The sequence below is a fragment of the Corvus moneduloides genome, chromosome 3 (assembly GCF_009650955.1).
Source record: "Corvus moneduloides isolate bCorMon1 chromosome 3, bCorMon1.pri, whole genome shotgun sequence".
Lineage (NCBI taxonomy): Eukaryota > Metazoa > Chordata > Aves > Passeriformes > Corvidae > Corvus > Corvus moneduloides.
This window is the reverse complement of record NC_045478.1, coordinates 60,202,069-60,217,703: the sequence shown is the minus strand read 5'-3', so window position 1 is coordinate 60,217,703 and position 15,635 is coordinate 60,202,069. Positions and strand designations below refer to the sequence as shown.

At 44.0% G+C, this 15,635-nt stretch overlaps 1 protein-coding gene across 7 annotated transcripts; it reads left to right on the top strand.

Moving 5' to 3' along the window:
* The first annotated feature begins 86 nt into the window (after window positions 1-86).
* On the top strand, window positions 87-13,247 carry PNLDC1 (PARN like, ribonuclease domain containing 1). Of its 7 annotated transcripts, none has more exons than XR_004238747.1 (19): window positions 87-1,110; window positions 1,620-1,677; window positions 1,799-1,872; window positions 2,816-2,849; window positions 2,974-3,097; window positions 3,729-3,817; window positions 4,104-4,210; window positions 5,576-5,655; window positions 6,625-6,762; window positions 7,361-7,430; window positions 7,683-7,768; window positions 7,990-8,045; window positions 9,732-9,799; window positions 10,654-10,707; window positions 10,923-10,965; window positions 11,490-11,572; window positions 12,038-12,213; window positions 12,380-12,478; window positions 13,048-13,247. XR_004238747.1 is itself a non-coding variant. In XM_032101818.1 (19 exons), the coding sequence occupies exons 1-19, from the start codon at window positions 1,035-1,037 to the stop codon at window positions 13,112-13,114; spliced, it is 1,545 nt and encodes a 514-aa protein (XP_031957709.1). In that variant the 5' UTR covers window positions 87-1,034; the 3' UTR covers window positions 13,115-13,247. The 7 variants fall into 7 exon arrangements, 5 of the variants coding, with proteins under 5 accessions (XP_031957709.1, XP_031957708.1, XP_031957707.1 ...); XM_032101818.1 differs by having other exon boundaries at window positions 3,028-3,097; window positions 11,490-11,589; XM_032101817.1 differs by having other exon boundaries at window positions 9,735-9,799; window positions 11,490-11,589.
* The last annotated feature ends 2,388 nt before the right edge of the window (window positions 13,248-15,635 follow it).

Here is a 15,635-nt window from a genome sequence, read left to right as displayed (position 1 = left end):
TTCTTTATTCTAAAATGATCAACACCTTTAGGGCTAGAATAAACTTACCATAGTTCAGCCTGACAGAATTTATTAATAATTCTACATTTTAAAAATATATTTTATTTTTAAGATTTGACTTTCTTTGTTCTAACCTGAACTCTGGAAATGCTTTGGTATTTGATCCCTGTACACTGCCAGTCTAATCTAGCAAAATGTAGTCATTATATGAATGTTGAGAACTGTGATGAAGTAATGTGCTAATCTTGGTGAAAAGTTTAAATTCCTCTAACTCATCTTTGCACCTTTCTTGCAATCTGAGATTCTAACTGCTTAACGACATGGATAGGTCTAGGAGGGAAGCTGCACAAATGCCTGCTGTAGGGAGTAAGAAGCGCCATTATCTCCCTGTGTTGGCTGCGTGCTGCAGGCTGGTGCTGTCAGCGTCTCTGCCTGATGGCTCGGCAGAGCTCCCGAGCATGACCAGGCTGTGAAATCCCCACACTAAGTATGTCTGCACCCCTCTGACAGGGAAGTTCAGGGAGGCCAGCCTGGTCAGTGCAACTCGTGTAGCTGTGTCCCTGTGCTGTACCTGCTGCCTCGTGTTTGCGGGCTCTGGGGCAGGAGAAGGGAACGCCTCGGTTGTGTGCCGGGCTACAGCAGCCTGCGGGGTAAGCCCGGCCCGGTTCTGGCATCCGTACTAAATCCTCACCGTTCAACTGACATAATGAAAAAAACACCGCAGTTTGACTGGATTCTTACCTAGTCGTTGGTTCATAGTAACAACTCTCAGCCAGTGACGGCCTCTGTGCGCTCTCTATTTCCGGCAGACGCGCAGCAGGAGCTGTGTCTGCGCTCCCTGTGAGCGCGGGCTGTGCGGGGCGGCCCCGCAGCCTCTCCAATTTCCAGCCTAAACCTTTCCGTCTTTTCCTCCCGCCGCTCAGGTCACGCTGGAAGCTCCCGTGGTGCTGCCTTTCCCATCCCTTACTGTGGATCGGGCCCGCCCCGCGGACAGCGCCGGGCACGCAGGCGCGCCGGGCCGCGGGAGGGCGGTGATGGAGGTGGGCGCCGAGGGCTTTGCCCGGCGCCTGCCGCGGCTCAGGCGGCGTATCCTGCGCGCCGCCTTCGTGGGTGAGAGTTCGGGGCGTCTCGTCCGGCCCCAGTGCTGCCCTCGGCCCCCGCCCGGCCGCGCAGGGGGCGGCTGGCCTCTGCCCGACGTAGGGACCCGGGCGCTGAGGGGTGTTGCAGCCGATAATGGCGCTGCTGCGCCCAGAACAGCGAGCGCTGAGGCGCGGGCATTCAAACAGGCGAGGCTGGAAAGGGAGCCCTGGCTGCGGTGCTGGCCTCGGCTCGGCGGGCTGGGGGCTTGGGGTGTTACGGGGTTCGGGAAAGGGGCACGAACACAGCACAGGGTGAGGCAGGCTCTTCCTTAGGGGCGTGGGGGAGGTGTCCCTGCCTCATCCTGCCACAAGGGTGAGGTAGCTGGAGGTGTAAGCCCCACAACCTTTTTTCTTGAGCTTGCTGCTGGTGATTTGACAAAGGTTACGGTGAAGATAAGTGTTTGAGAGAGCCCTTTCCTCTTGCTGGTGAAGCACATGCCTCAAGTTTCAGATTCTCTTGTGTTCTTTCCATTTCAACAGCCCTTGATATGGAGTTTACTGGCTTGCATTCAACTTCCGTACAAAACAACGAGCCCAGGTAAAGCTGTTGGACTTGAAATGTGAGGAAGGCTTGTTGCTCTAGCCCTGTGAGAACAACCTGTGCATAGCAAACTTTCGTGTGTCTGCTCTCCTTTCCCCAACTCTGGTTTTGTTCCTAGCCTGTTTGACTCCCCTGCCGAGCGGTATGTGAAGGCCAGGCAGAGTGTTCAGCGCTTCACTCTTGTTCAGCTTGGTAAGTGCTGCTTTGACACGGAAAGTGATTTCCCGAGGTCTTACAGGTAACTGGGCTTCTGCTAACAGGTGGGTCCGGCAGGTGGCTCTGGCCTGAAATCACTCATTCCAGAGACATTTGCTTGTTGGGTTTTTTTTTCCCCTTTGATGTTTAACACTATCAACTTTTTAATCAATAATGTAAACTCAGGTGGGCTATATACTTTTTACTGGTCTAAAGTTGACCATATTTAAGGGTTGCAGTTAAAAATGCAAGGCTTTTAAATCAGAGGATGCAAGCAAGAAGCATATGACAGCAGCTCCTGTTCAAAGCTGTGTCATTTGATAATACAGTGCATGATGAGGAAGGGGACTACGAGGAAAATGAAGGCTCCTATTTCTGTCATTCCTAAAATAACAAATCAACGCGAGAAAGGCCCTGTGGAGGAGGGCTACTGACAATTAACAACCAGTAAGGAGTCAAGAAGCCAGCTCGAAAACAGTTTGAAATACTGCTTAAAGTCCTGGGGTATGTAAGATCTTAGTGTGCCTTTTAGGGATTAACAGAAGAAAAAAAGAACTGGGTAAGTAAAACCCATGTTTCAGTCCTCTGTGGTGCCCAGCTTGTTCCAAACATTTTTGTAGTGTAGTAGGACCCACAAACTCAGCTGTGTATGCACAGTCAGAGACTCATCACCAGCTCACCTCTTGCCCATTGCTCAGTCTATTTGTTGTTTAATTCAGATTTGACTCCTTTTCCCACGTAGCAGTAAAGGCTTGTCGTGTTCAGCTCTCAGGGATCTGGGGAGTGGCCCAGCAGTTGGTGCTAAGATTGGCACAGTGACATTTGTGAATGGAAAACATGTACTTCTTGAGGGGTTCCCCACATCCCTTATCTAATTTGCACACTGTCTGTAGACATCCAGCTAAACACTGCCATCTCAACAGAGGTTTCTTTCTTGCAGGGCTGGCAATATTCTCAAAAGAAAATTCAAGCAAGTAAGTAAAAAAGCAGTTTTCCATTACAGTGAGGATAGTGCAGTAGAGATTTTATACATAATTGCCTTCGGGTGGAATTATTTCTTGTAATTATCTTCTAGAGATATTTTTCTTTTCATTTTAGGTATGTGGTGCATTCATACAATTTTTTTCTCTTTCCCTCAACACTGGGAATAAGGGATGTCGAATTCACCCTCTCTGCATCTAGTATTCAGTTCCTGTCTCATTATGGCTTTGACTACAACAAGGTATGTAATCTCTCTGCCAGAATTGCAGAACAGAAGAAATCTGTGCAACTGCAGAAGAAATCAGGATTAATATCCCTAAATGTTAGGTTTCTGGAGTAAATAGCATCTTCCTAAACTATGAATGCATCATGCAGTTCATTATCGACAGAGGGGTAGTGAGTGCTGTTTTTTCTGAACTAATGTAAAGGCAATAACCACATCCTTGGCAGCCTCAGACAGATTCTCCTGCCTCAAAAAAACCCCAAAAACCTATCTGTTGTGAGCCAAGGATTTACTAAACAGACCCTGGTGGGTGTCTTTACATTCTATGAAGGTGCAGAAGTATCAGTTTACCTACATCCTGTGTATTGCCACATTTCCCATTAAATTCAGATTCTGTCATCACATAAGAGTACTGTTTTGCAATTTTGGGCAGGAAGCATCTGATATCTTGACAGTTTGAATTATCTTATGAAAGGAAAGGTAAAAGCAGAGCAAAAAAATTGATTATAGTTGACAAATATCCTTTCCTTTCCTCCATACCTGTTGGATTGCCTACAATTTGGTTGTCCTGACTAACCTGCTAACTCTCTAATGTGCTGTGAGAAAATCCAGGGGAATGTAACCAACCTATCATTTTCTCTCCCCTCAGTTCCTCAAAGATGGAATCCCATACATGAATGAGGTACAGGAGAAGATCCTTAGGCAGCGCCTCTTAGCAGGTACCTGGAAAGTCTGCAGGTGAGCACTTTTCAGAGAAGTGTCTCCTCACTCAGTACTGACTACGTTCATGGCTCAACTTCACTCAGATCACATTTTGTAGAAATGCTGAAACATGTTGGTCTGAACGCCTCACTGCCAGCTGTTCCAGCATGCCGTGCTCTCTGAAGGAAGGTCAATGTCACAGGATACAATGTGGAGAATTGGGTTCATGCTGGGAAGTGAAGCTTTTGCATTCCTGCAACAAGGCTGTACAGGCTTCACCTGTAAAGAGCACTTCTCACACTGCCTCTTTCCTCTCATCCAGCACTAGCAATGCAGACAGGGATGTCCTGAAGAAAGCTATTGACGAAGTGACCTCTTGGATAGCTGTAGCAAAAGAAGAGGATACTATGATTCTGCAGGATCTGAATGGTATGAAACAGTGCCTCCCTTAGGCACCTGTGGGCTCTGAGTGGCTTCATCACTTCTCGTGAATCTCTGGGGCTGCTACTGTCCTTTCTTCTGTTAAATTGCTCTGTTGAGAGGGAAAGCACCAGTGCCCATCCTGCCTTTACAACTCTTTACCCCAGTTTACACTTCAGCTCCTGTCGGGAGTTCATCTCTGGGCTCTGCTTTTCTGCTCTGTTGGGGTGGTGGGTCTTTCTGAAGCCTAAGTGGATGTCTGGATGCTTGGAGCATTGACTTACATTTTGTGCTTCTGAGCAGCAACTGGGGAATTTGCTAGAGTAGTTGCTCTGAATCAGAATAATCTTTTATGTGTTTTAAATCCTGGGTGATCTTGTTTTTTGTTTACTTTCTTTCCCTCCTTTCAGAGTTTAGTGCCTGTCACGTGGAGCAACAGGGAACCCCACAGAGACACATATATGCCAGTGGGGATAAACAGGCCCCTTACCCCCTGTGTTAGGTTTTGGGAGCACTATAGCAGAGCTGAGGAACTTCTGTGCTGACTTGAAGGACAGGGAATTTTTGCAAGGAATAATTTGTGGGTTTACTCATACAACCCCAAACTTAATCTTCTAGGTCAGGGAATAAAATATAGAAAAGGTTAGGAAGAGCAGAGTATTCAAGGCTTTGTCTGTTATGTTTATTTGCAGAGTATGCAATAGGAGGGGTGGAGACTGTGCTGTGCTTTTTATCTGCTTTGTCAGCTAGATATGATACTGATATTTTAATAGAGTCTGGCAATGGTGAGCACCTGTGATAAGAAAGACATTTATTTAAGTAAGCAAGAAGACTGATTCAGGTGTCACTTTTAATGCTATTCAGAAAAGGACTGGGTTAGTTCCTTATCAGCTGTGAGGGAGAATGCATTGGTATCCCTTGTGTGCTTGGCTTCTCGGTTTGTTTCTCTGAAACTGTCCAAAACCAGACAGTGTCTTTTTCAGAGTAGGAGCCTTCCTCCCTCTTCTCTTCAGCTGGTCTTTTCCCCCATGTACTTACAAAAGCTCATTTGCCTGAAACTTTCACTGTAATTTTTGGGGTTCTTTTTTGTGTTTTTTTTTTTTTCTCTGGGTGTTTTTTTTTTTGTTTGGTTTGTTTTTTTGTGTGTGTGTCTATGTTGTTTTTTGTTAGTTTTGTTTTCTTTCTGTCATGGTGTATGGTAATATCCCAGGGTCATATGCTGAGAAATATTTTTCTATACACTGGGGGAGAAACATGTGGTCAGTCCATCTGTCTAGAAGAATGATGTGTTTTCCTTAATACACTTTTCCTTGCCTGTACCTCTGAAGCTTTTACTGCTTTTACTGCCTTTTTTTTTGTGTGTGTGTGTCATAGGCGATCATGTGCTTGAAGTTCAGCTGGTTCTGAGGCAGGCTCTCGAAAATGTTTGGACAGAGCCTCTTGGAGACAAGAAGGTGAGATGGAAATGTGGACCTTTAAAAAAGAGGATTTCTCTCTGGACAGATAGGACTGGCATTCTTGCAGGGAGTCTGAAATGTTGCTTGTACTTCTAATGATAGGGTCAAGGAGGAGAAGACAATGACGAAGGAAATGTTGATTTTGGGATCCTAGGAAAAGGGATACAGAAAACCGAGCAACTCTGGTTTCTGTTTGTCCTGTAGTCACTAAATCCCTTTAAATGGAAATGCTTGGAGCACTTTTGGAGGCACCCTCTCTGTGTCTTCAGACTTAAAATTAGGTCCCTCTTTCAATACCTCCACAAGAATGTACAGTTTTAGCCTTTTTTGTGGTTTTCCTTTGTTTACTTCTGCCATGAAGTTGCTTTGAAGATTTTTACGCTGTGATTTGCTGTTTTGCTATTAACTACTGGTATTTTACATTTGGTGCAATATTTTATGTATTAAAACTATGGCTGTGGACTTCTCAAACCGTGGTTATGAGTACAATGTCAGTTAGTTGCTTAGAATTAGCTTACAGAAATCTTTTTTTTTTGGATTAGTCCTGCTTTCGTCTGATAACCAATGTCCCCAGAATGTCAGATTTACCCAGCCTTCTCATCTGAAGCATTGCCTTTGGGGACTCAGCTTGTATGATTGCTGTTTGTTTCTGGGTTTTTGGTAGCATGAACTTGCCATATTGGTATCAAGTTAAATGAAATTAGGTTCATTTGTGCTCAGAAAAACCCTTTGGTAGGAATCATCCTCTTAAGTAGAGAAGCACTAATAAGACTCACTTTGAGGAGGCCTGTTTAGTTACTGGAGCATTGATCTCCATATAGAAGTGAGACAGTCCCAAGGTCCTAGGGGATGCAGTTTTTCTGTCCTCCAGTGCCTTGAAGCTGAACTTGACCTCAGCATTACTGAAGTCCAGTAAGTAATGAACTAACGTGGGAGGCTGAGATACTCAGTAACTGTTCTTTTTAGGTAATGGTAAAAAAAGTGAGTCCAGAGCATCGTCAGCTTCTGGAGAACTCTTCTTATGACCACTGTCAGAAAAAGCTCATTCTCCTGTCTGCCCGGGGCTTCACCAACCTCTTCCAGATACTGGTTAAAGCCAATAAGGTAAAATGCCTTAACCCTACTCTCATTTTTCAGCTCTTTTTAATTAGCTGTGTTAAGTGCAATATTAAAAATCCTGGTGTTATGGTTTGAGTCACCATCTAAGAAAGCTGAGCAGATTCTTGCCTTTTGGGCAAGCTGAGCTTTTTCAGCATGAGACAGACCAGGTATTGGACCATGTGGACCATTGGTCTGACTTTGTGTGGAAATTCTTATGTTCTGTATGCAGCCTATCAAATGCATTTCAGCTTTAGAAGACTGTGGGTGATGTGCAGCAAAGACTGTCCCTGCCCCTGTGAGTGAGCATATAAATCTGAACGCTGGAACATTGTTCAGCTGAACTGAGAATCCACCTGGCTCCTTAGGTCTACTGAAAATAGAATGCTGCTGAGACAATATCCTCTCAGAGAGTCCACAAGTTGATTTCCTGCAGGCAGTAGTCCTGTGAGCCTTGCAGCCTGAATGACTCCTGTGCGAGTGTGTGTGGATGCTGTCTGCTGGAGGAAAGGGTTACTCCTGTTGAGTGTGCCTGTCTTGTTTATCTCTGAGTTCTCTTCAGAAATGTACTCCAATGGCTGTTACGTTTACATTCCTCCTGTAGCCCCTGGTGGGACACAACATGTTTATGGACCTTATGCATCTTCACGACAAGTTCTACAGACCCCTGCCAGGTACTGCTGTGCATAGCTGCTGTCCCGGGCTGCTGCCTTTGCACTGGGGGTGGAACAGGAGGTGCCGTGGCCACTTGTCACTACAGACACCTGCAGGGCTTAGCAAGCAGCAGGGCTGGTTGCCTCTTCTGAGCTCCAAATGCTGGAGAGTGCATCGTTGCCTGCTGTCACTTCTCTTTCCGATTACTTTGCAATACCATTGGCTTTTCCCCAGTTTCATGATCCCTTTTTCCACATGTGCTTTGCTTACAGAAAGCTATGAGGAGTTTAAAAGGAACATTCACAATCTGTTTCCTGTCATCATAGACACCAAGACTGTAACAAAATCTGTGCAGAAGGTGAGATGCACAGGTCTTTTTGTTTGAAGTTCAAATGTGTTTCGCCCAAGAGAGGGGATATTTTTCCTCAGTGCCCTGTGGTTACAGAACTGCAACCAGTTCTCAGTGTTGCCTTGGGATGTTCTAATTTTAGGTTTTATTTAACAAATTGGCAGTGCAAGTAATTGAACTCACCATAAGGTCTGTCTTGGTCAGTTTTCTCATACAGTCTTCTTTTATAGAAATGTCTGTTTCCTCGAGTATCTAGTCTTTTGGAGGTGTATGCAGTTCTGTGCAGGTAAGTGGTGGGCAATAGAGTTTCAGCAATCCCTGTGTCTTCTTTGGAAAGATATTTCATAGTCAGCCATTTCCTTCCTCTCAAATGTTTTTCAATGGGACTATTGTCTTTCTAAATTTAAGAGCAAAGGATTTGCACATCTTTCTTATAAAGTAATTGTGTAGTAAATTATTTCTTCTGAGTCACTTCTCATATTGAATCACTGTTATTTCCTTGGTCACAGATACGGTTTGCAGACAGCCGTACACACAGCTTGAGAATTATGTTGCTTATGTTATGTTCTGAAATGAGTAAGATTCAGTTCTTGGTGAAAATACATCCTAATTTCAAATGCCTGTCCTAAGAGACAGCTGCACTGAGCCCAAAGCAGTAACTAAATACGATGTTCAAATGGAGCACGAGTAGATATTGTATCTTGTGAGCTTAGTCATGATGTGGTGGGAGACTTATTTCACACTTCTTCCGTGAATTAATTTTTTCCATGTCAATTTTGCTAAGGAAAGGAAAATTTTTCCTGTTTCCCATTACTCCCTACTCCCAAGAAGGAGATGCAAAATTGTCACTGAACCATGCCATAAATCAAATCCCTCCTGATGGGAGACAATTTTCTAAAAGTTCTTGCAAGGAGTTTCAAAGATAAACTGAGACTTTTCCTGGAGTTTCAATGCTGCCAGATAGTTGTTTATTAAGTCTTATCAGAGGAACAGAGTCACTAGCATGACCCAGGCATAACATAGAGCACAGAAAGCAGGAGAGAAGTCTAATTATCAAGATTTACACAGCCTTTTAAAGATAATTTAACCAATGGTTACTAGAAACGTACATTATTTTCACTTTCCTACCAATTATTCAGTAACACGGGCAGGAACTGTGGAATTCTCTATCCAATCACTCCAAACTACTTTTACTGCATAACATGGAGTAGTAGAAGAAGGAGAAGAAGGTTTAGAGAACAACAACAATTCTCCATTTTGATATTTTTTACTCTTATTTATTTACTACAAAGAGAAGCCCAAAACCTCTAAACTTTTCACCCTGTGACAATCTTACATAGTAGTCTATCACCTAATTCACACCACTGTATTTTCTAGTTCTTGTCTGATCGTTGGTAATTTTTTCCAAGGTTGGAGGTTAAAACAGTGTTGCTCAGGGGGGTAAAAACCCTTAAACAGGCAGAGAAATATTCTTGGCACTCTGGGTTCCTACACAAAATTAATATATTTTTTTTAAACAGTACTGGGATTCTGAGGTTTTGTTTGTTTGTTTATTAGCAATTTCAGACTGCATATTCTTGTTGTTTGTTCTTTCTTTTATTTCAGTCATTCCAGGAGTATCTGTTTATCCTCCAGAGTTCCCCATTCAAATAGAACCATCTAGTCAATCCCTTTCCCTGCAGTTTTAGTTCTGCTTACATTGGTTTTTGTATGCAATTAGACCAGATTTGCTGCTTACAAGTTTTGAGTGAGGCAAGAGACAATGGAAGTATTTAGGAGTTAGTTTTCAGGAAGAAGACTGGTAGATACTACACAAGTAAGTATTTTGGCCTTTTCACAGAGGCCTACCGAAGTTCCTTTTAAAGTCTCCAGTAGCTTTTTCTGAAATGAAGCTACAGGTCACTAGAGAACAGTAACTTTTCTCTGACATACTGAGGAAAGACCAAAATCTTACATGTCCACTTGTCGTCAGCAGCAACCTAAATCCCAAAGGTCCACCATGCCCTGTGATAGCTCTTGCAAGTGGCTGCTCAAGATACGGTATGTTCTTAAGCACATCTTCAAGGTCAGATAGATCAAAGGAGGTTTGTTTGACTCTGTGGATGTCCACATACAAAGCATGGCTGAATAGCAGTGGGTCTGCTGAACTTGCCCAGAGCTGCTGATACACGTTTTAGTCCAGACCCAAAGCCTGGGCTCCTGAGACGTGTGTTCTGCATGTCCCTGGTAGCTGCTGAGGGTAGCACAGGGCAGGTTTGCATCATGCTGCTGGCACAGACAGCATTTACACTATGTTGGGCTGAACTGAACGTGATGTGGCTGTGAAGAGTCAGCAGCCCTTGGAAGGGGCAAGGGGAGGTGGGAAACAGCTGTCTTAGAAGGGAAAGTAGAAGGAGCTAATGGCAAAGTAGCAGGAGCTCGATGGCTGGTGTGCAGGGTTAGTGAAGCCTGTGCGGGAGGTTGTGTCCAGGACATGGTGTGATACTGGCTATGAGGCAGATGTTTTCTGGCTTCTCCTGGCAGCATTGTGTCCTGCACCACAGGGCCTCCTGTGTTTTGAAATGGTTCCCGTACCATTAATGACACAGATGACACAGTTTGGTTTAGACTTTCATAAAAGTTGCAATTTTTTAATGTGCTAAGCTTTTCGGACATTCATGTAACTGCTGCCTTTTTTTTTTTTTTTTTGGTGTTGTTTTAAAATGCATGCTAGAAGCACAGACTTTTTACTGAGTCTAAAGTTTTCAGGGTGAGGAAGGAAACAGAGCTGATGGGGGGGGGGGGGGAAGAACCTCCAGAATAGTGGATCTTATGAATTAGGATTCTGCAGTGCAGCAGTTTTCACAGCATGCTAAATGTGTTTACTTCTTCTTGATTTTGTTGAACACTTACAGCTGAGAAGAAATCTCCTCATGAGGCAGGCTATGATGCATTTCTCTGTGGTTCAGGTAAAATGCTTCTTAAAAACTCCTTCAGAGTTTGTGTTGGGATTTGGCAATCCTTTCCTTCTCTGTACATCTATTTGATGTTAAGAAATACTTGTTTATATACAGTCTGTTGCTCTTAGTAACTTAACTGCACTTCAGTGCATTTTTGCTTTCTATGTATTTAGCTCTGTTTCTCTAGCTGTGTTCTAATGCCATCTCATTTTTCCTTTTTCTAGTTCTTCTGATGTCAGCTCATTTGCTACTGTGCAGATCCACAGAGTGAGTAATGTTTTAAGTGTTGACTGAAAATTGCATTACGTGGATGGGTCCCATGGAAAAACAGTCTTCCTTTTGCTCTGGCTGACTTTTTGTATCGCAGGCTGGCCTTCCTTTTGGACAAAAGAAAGTGTTATTGGAAATGTCATGTTCTAATTAGATTTTTATTTTATAAATCTGAAAGTAGTAGTTTTATGTCAAAGCTGACATTTTAAAAATGAAATCAGGGGCCATGTGATGGCTCAGAGGTTGGGAAATGACGTTGTGACTTCTTTATTCTTGAACAAGCTCTCTCAAGTTCAGTTCACTTGGGTAAGGGTCAAATAATTTTCCATTAGTTTCCATTTTTGAAATCTCTGTGAATCGGTGCCTTCAGTTAAGTTCCCTTTCCTTGCAGCTTTTTGACTTCTGTAGGAAGATATTAAGATCTGAAATACCTATTCTGTCACTAGTTGAAGAGCTTGACACTGTGGAGCAGTGCAGCACTGGAGAAACAAAACTTTGTTCTCTTTTGTTTTCTGATTTAGTGATGCAGTGGAGGCTGATCCTTCTTTCTCACAGTATCTCACCGTGTTAGCCGAGCATGTGAACAAAGTGAATTTCATCCGAGGTGGTGTTTCAAGCATTGTGCGTATGAATTGCAGGTCTGTGACCTGTTTGTGGGGTGCATAGGTCAGTAGCCTACTTGATGGCTTCATTAGAGGAGAGGAATCCACCGGTGCTGGGCCCACCTTGGCAGAAATTGTCATCATACAAGTGACACAGTGAACCTTTTAAAATGTCCAGTGAGTTGAATTTCTGCTTTGTGAAATGCATTCATACTTTTATTCTGTAAGATGGCATTAGTCAGTTTACATTGCTGTTTCTCAGGTAGTTTCTCCATGGTAGTCATGACAGTTTGCTTTTATGACCATATTTAGATGAATCTTGGGGCAAAAAAAAAAAAATTACACCAACAGCTGTATTATACAACCTGTCATTTATTTGTCATGTTTTGCATATTTTCTGATTATATTAGTAGTGCCTCTGTAGTACTTCCAAATTCAGATAGGTCTCAATGTTGTCCATTTTCCAGAATTTTTCTGGGGAAGATGTTCCCTGCCGTCATCCCCCTGCCTTGATTGTTCATGTCCAAGGCTGGCCAGGGCTGACTGAGAGACAGATTTACCAGGAGTTTAAAGCTCGTTGTCGCTTTGATGTCAGACGGCTTTCAAAGAACCAGTTCATTCTGCTCTCCAGTCAGTACAAGCAGTAAGTGATCAGAAAGTCTTGATTTTCAGTCCTTTGTTCCCCTGATCCAGGCCTTCATCCCACCCTCTCTCTGCTGTGACAGCTCTTGGACAGAAATTCCTGCCCTGAGCTGTGGGGTGCTGCAAGCAGCCTGCGGGCTGAGGCTCAAGCCGTGCTTTCATTGCAGCGTCAGGCTCGTCCTGCGGGATTACAGGCACCACCCTCACCTGCAGGTCTCCGTCTATCGCCACTGGAGGCACTCGCCGAGCGTGAACTGCCTGCTGCAGTGAGTTGCGGGAGCACGGGAATGGGGAGAGGGGGAGCATTCCTTTCAAGTCCGACGCCCTGGCACAGCAGCTGCCTGCCACGCCTTTGCAGTGTCCTCCTGCCAGCCCCTCGGGGGAGAATGGGGCTCAGAAGAAGGTTTGCGTGCTAACTGCTGGGTGGCTGCTCATGAGCTTTCAGCCCTGGGCAACTGGACTTTAATCTTGATCATGGTTACCCTGGGAGTGTTACACCGTGGATAGCACAAAACCACTTACATGCTGTAGTAACAGACAGGTGGTAATCTGAATTAACTGTAAGCCAGCTCTACTAGGCTTGATGAGAGGGAGGCAGAATCTCAGGTGTGGGATGGATGTGGGGTTTTTTTCTACAGCTGAGTTGAAAGCTTGGTAGTGGGAGAGAATTCCAGGTTCAAAGTGCATCCCTCTTGTGAGATGGTGACAGAAATGCTCATGAAGGGTGAATTTCTGGCCTGACATGGTTTGGAAAAGAATCTAAGGGCTTAATAAACACAAAATTAAGCCATAAATATAAGTAGCCTAACGGCATTTTATTATTCTTGTCCCTTAGAATCTCTGGTATTGTGGCACTGTGGTCTGTCTTGGCCTTTGCACTTGGAGGAACTTCTAGCTGTTGACTCCAAACGACTGCTGTAGAGATGAGACATGAAGAACAGTGACCTTATTTCTTGTGTTTGTTTTGTTTTGTTTCATTCAATAAAATATGAAAAAAAAATAAACAAAAAAATGAACAAAAAACCCCCCAAAACTTTGAATTGTTTTCCTGGATATGTGTTTTTTAAAGGGGGTGTGTTGGTTTGCAGTTTGTGGTATTTTGTAATCTGCTCAAAGCATCACCTTCTGAAGAGGGAGATGATTGTTTCAGTGCCTAATTTACTTTAGTCCTGTGTTGGCTCTTCACAGCTATTCATACCCTCAGCTTGTTCCCAGTGCTGGTGCTTGCTGCATAAAACACATTGCTGATAAAATTCAGGAAGTTATGAAATGAAAGATGCTATTTTTAGCTACAGTTGTAAAGCAGGGGAAATGTCACTGTTTATCAAATGAAAATGGGCAGAGTTGATGGAGAAACCACTCTTGGGGCTCATGACAGATTCTGGGGAATAGTAAATAATTTGCAGTGCTGTCAGTGCAGTATCAGACGGTGGTATTTTCAGTGGCAGTGTGGCTGAGGTTTGACACAAATAAGTGGAATTTATCAGGTTCCAATTTGTGGAGTATAGAGAGGTCATGTGAGTCAGCACACATTTCTGTTTGCTTCTAGTGCGCAGCATGTGAGCAGTCCTTTATCCAAAGTAGCATGAGACATGCTTTGTGCATCAGTTTCTCTTGATACAGCTGGAGTATTTGTCAGTCCAGGGACTTCGATCTACAGAGATTTTTCTTATTCATCTCCTTCTCAAAAATAACCTGTTGATCCAGGGTTTCCATAAAATAGTTCCTAGATGACATTAGTCACACTTAATTGGATGGGGCCCACGATCACCTAATAGGCAGAATCTGCCTTTAATTGACTGTAATGTGGGAGTTGCTGCTGGGGACCTTAAGGCAGCAGCAGGGCACTGCGGTGTGCCTGAAGATGATGTGCTTTCTGCTGCTGAGGGCCTGCTGCTCTGCTGCTCTTGAGGGGAAAAGGGCAGCACATCTTCAGATGTGGTTCTCGACTTCTGCATAGCTTGTGGTTTACAGCTCTTGTTTCATAAACAAGTTCCTACAAGACAAGTAACTGACTTCTTGATGACCTTTTTTATAACCCTTCAGTGATGGGGTTCTCTGTCACAGTGTTCCTTCAGGAACCAGTGTGCTCCTTGTTTATTCTGTAATGTTAATTTGTCTTTTAGCATCATTAGACACCCCCCCTGTGTCAAGGAGAGCGCAGGCTATTTGTGTTGTGTAGGTTTAGGAAGATTTTCACTGGGTGGTAGATACAGTAGCAGCATGTGTTTTCCCATAAAAACACTCTTCTTGGCTTGTGATCTGGGAAATGTAATACCCTTGTTCTCTGGGGTCTGGATTCAGCTAGCTATTTAAATGTGGGGAGACAAAGCCTCACTTGCATCTAGTCTTTACAGTCTGGGGATCATGAAGATACAGATGCTGTATGAGAAGCCCAGCAGTTTTTAAGGGACCATGCACTTTGAAGGAACAAAGGAATGGTTCTGTCTTTAAATTCTGTTCCCTTCCTCCCATTTTTTTTTCTCAGAGTGGCACACAAATAGTGAATCAGTTCCCTGCAGTGCTGTTCTCCCTCTTGGCTCACCCTCTAGAGAAGCACACTTCCCCATGAACAAAAGTAGAGACCCTCTCACCCTTTTTTGGAGAAAAAGCCTATGGGTCTGACCATGTTTTCCGTTTGAAAGAGACAGACACACCTCGTGGCAACGTGGTGCAGTGAATCAAGAGCTCTGGCTTTCCTGCTTTACAGCTGGGAGAAATAAGTAACAATTGCTGTAGAGCTACTAGATATTCCTAGTATAAATCAGTTAAGTTTACATGCAGAGTAAAAACATGAAGAAACCGGAGTGAGTTGAGTATGTTCTGATCTTCCAAGGAAAGACTTCACAGAAACAAGTTGCCTGTCTCTAATAATCAAGGGTCACTCGCTGCTCAGAGCCTCTTAAAGAGCTCATTGAGATGTAGTGGCAGTCAATTCTAATGAAATGTGTTTGCTGAGGGCTAGTCAAACAAATCAGAGGAGAAACATTTGGCTATGGGAACAGAACTGCAAGTTTTTCTGAGCAGCTGTTGATCACGACACAATTTTCCTGAACATGTCAATCTGGCCATTCTGACCTCAGCCGTTGCTTTGGCTCCAGACTAGGGAATTCTTACTAACTGAAGTTGGAAGTATCCAAAGTATTTCAGGTTATGCCTGTTCCTGCCTGTCTCCTGCAAGGAGTAGGAGATAATTTAGATTCTTGTGAGGCCAACTCATGATGGTGCAACCTGACTTCTAACTCTGGCCCTGAAGAGGTGCATGTCAGAGCTTCTGAGTTGTTCTGAGGGCTGGCAGCTCAGAAAATCAAACCTGTCTCCCTTAAACAGTGGTAAAACCCCAGCAGAGTCTGGAGCAGCAGTTGCAGCACACCTGCCTCTTGGCACTGTGAGAAAGTTGTGCTTTAGGTGCAAGGCTTGAAA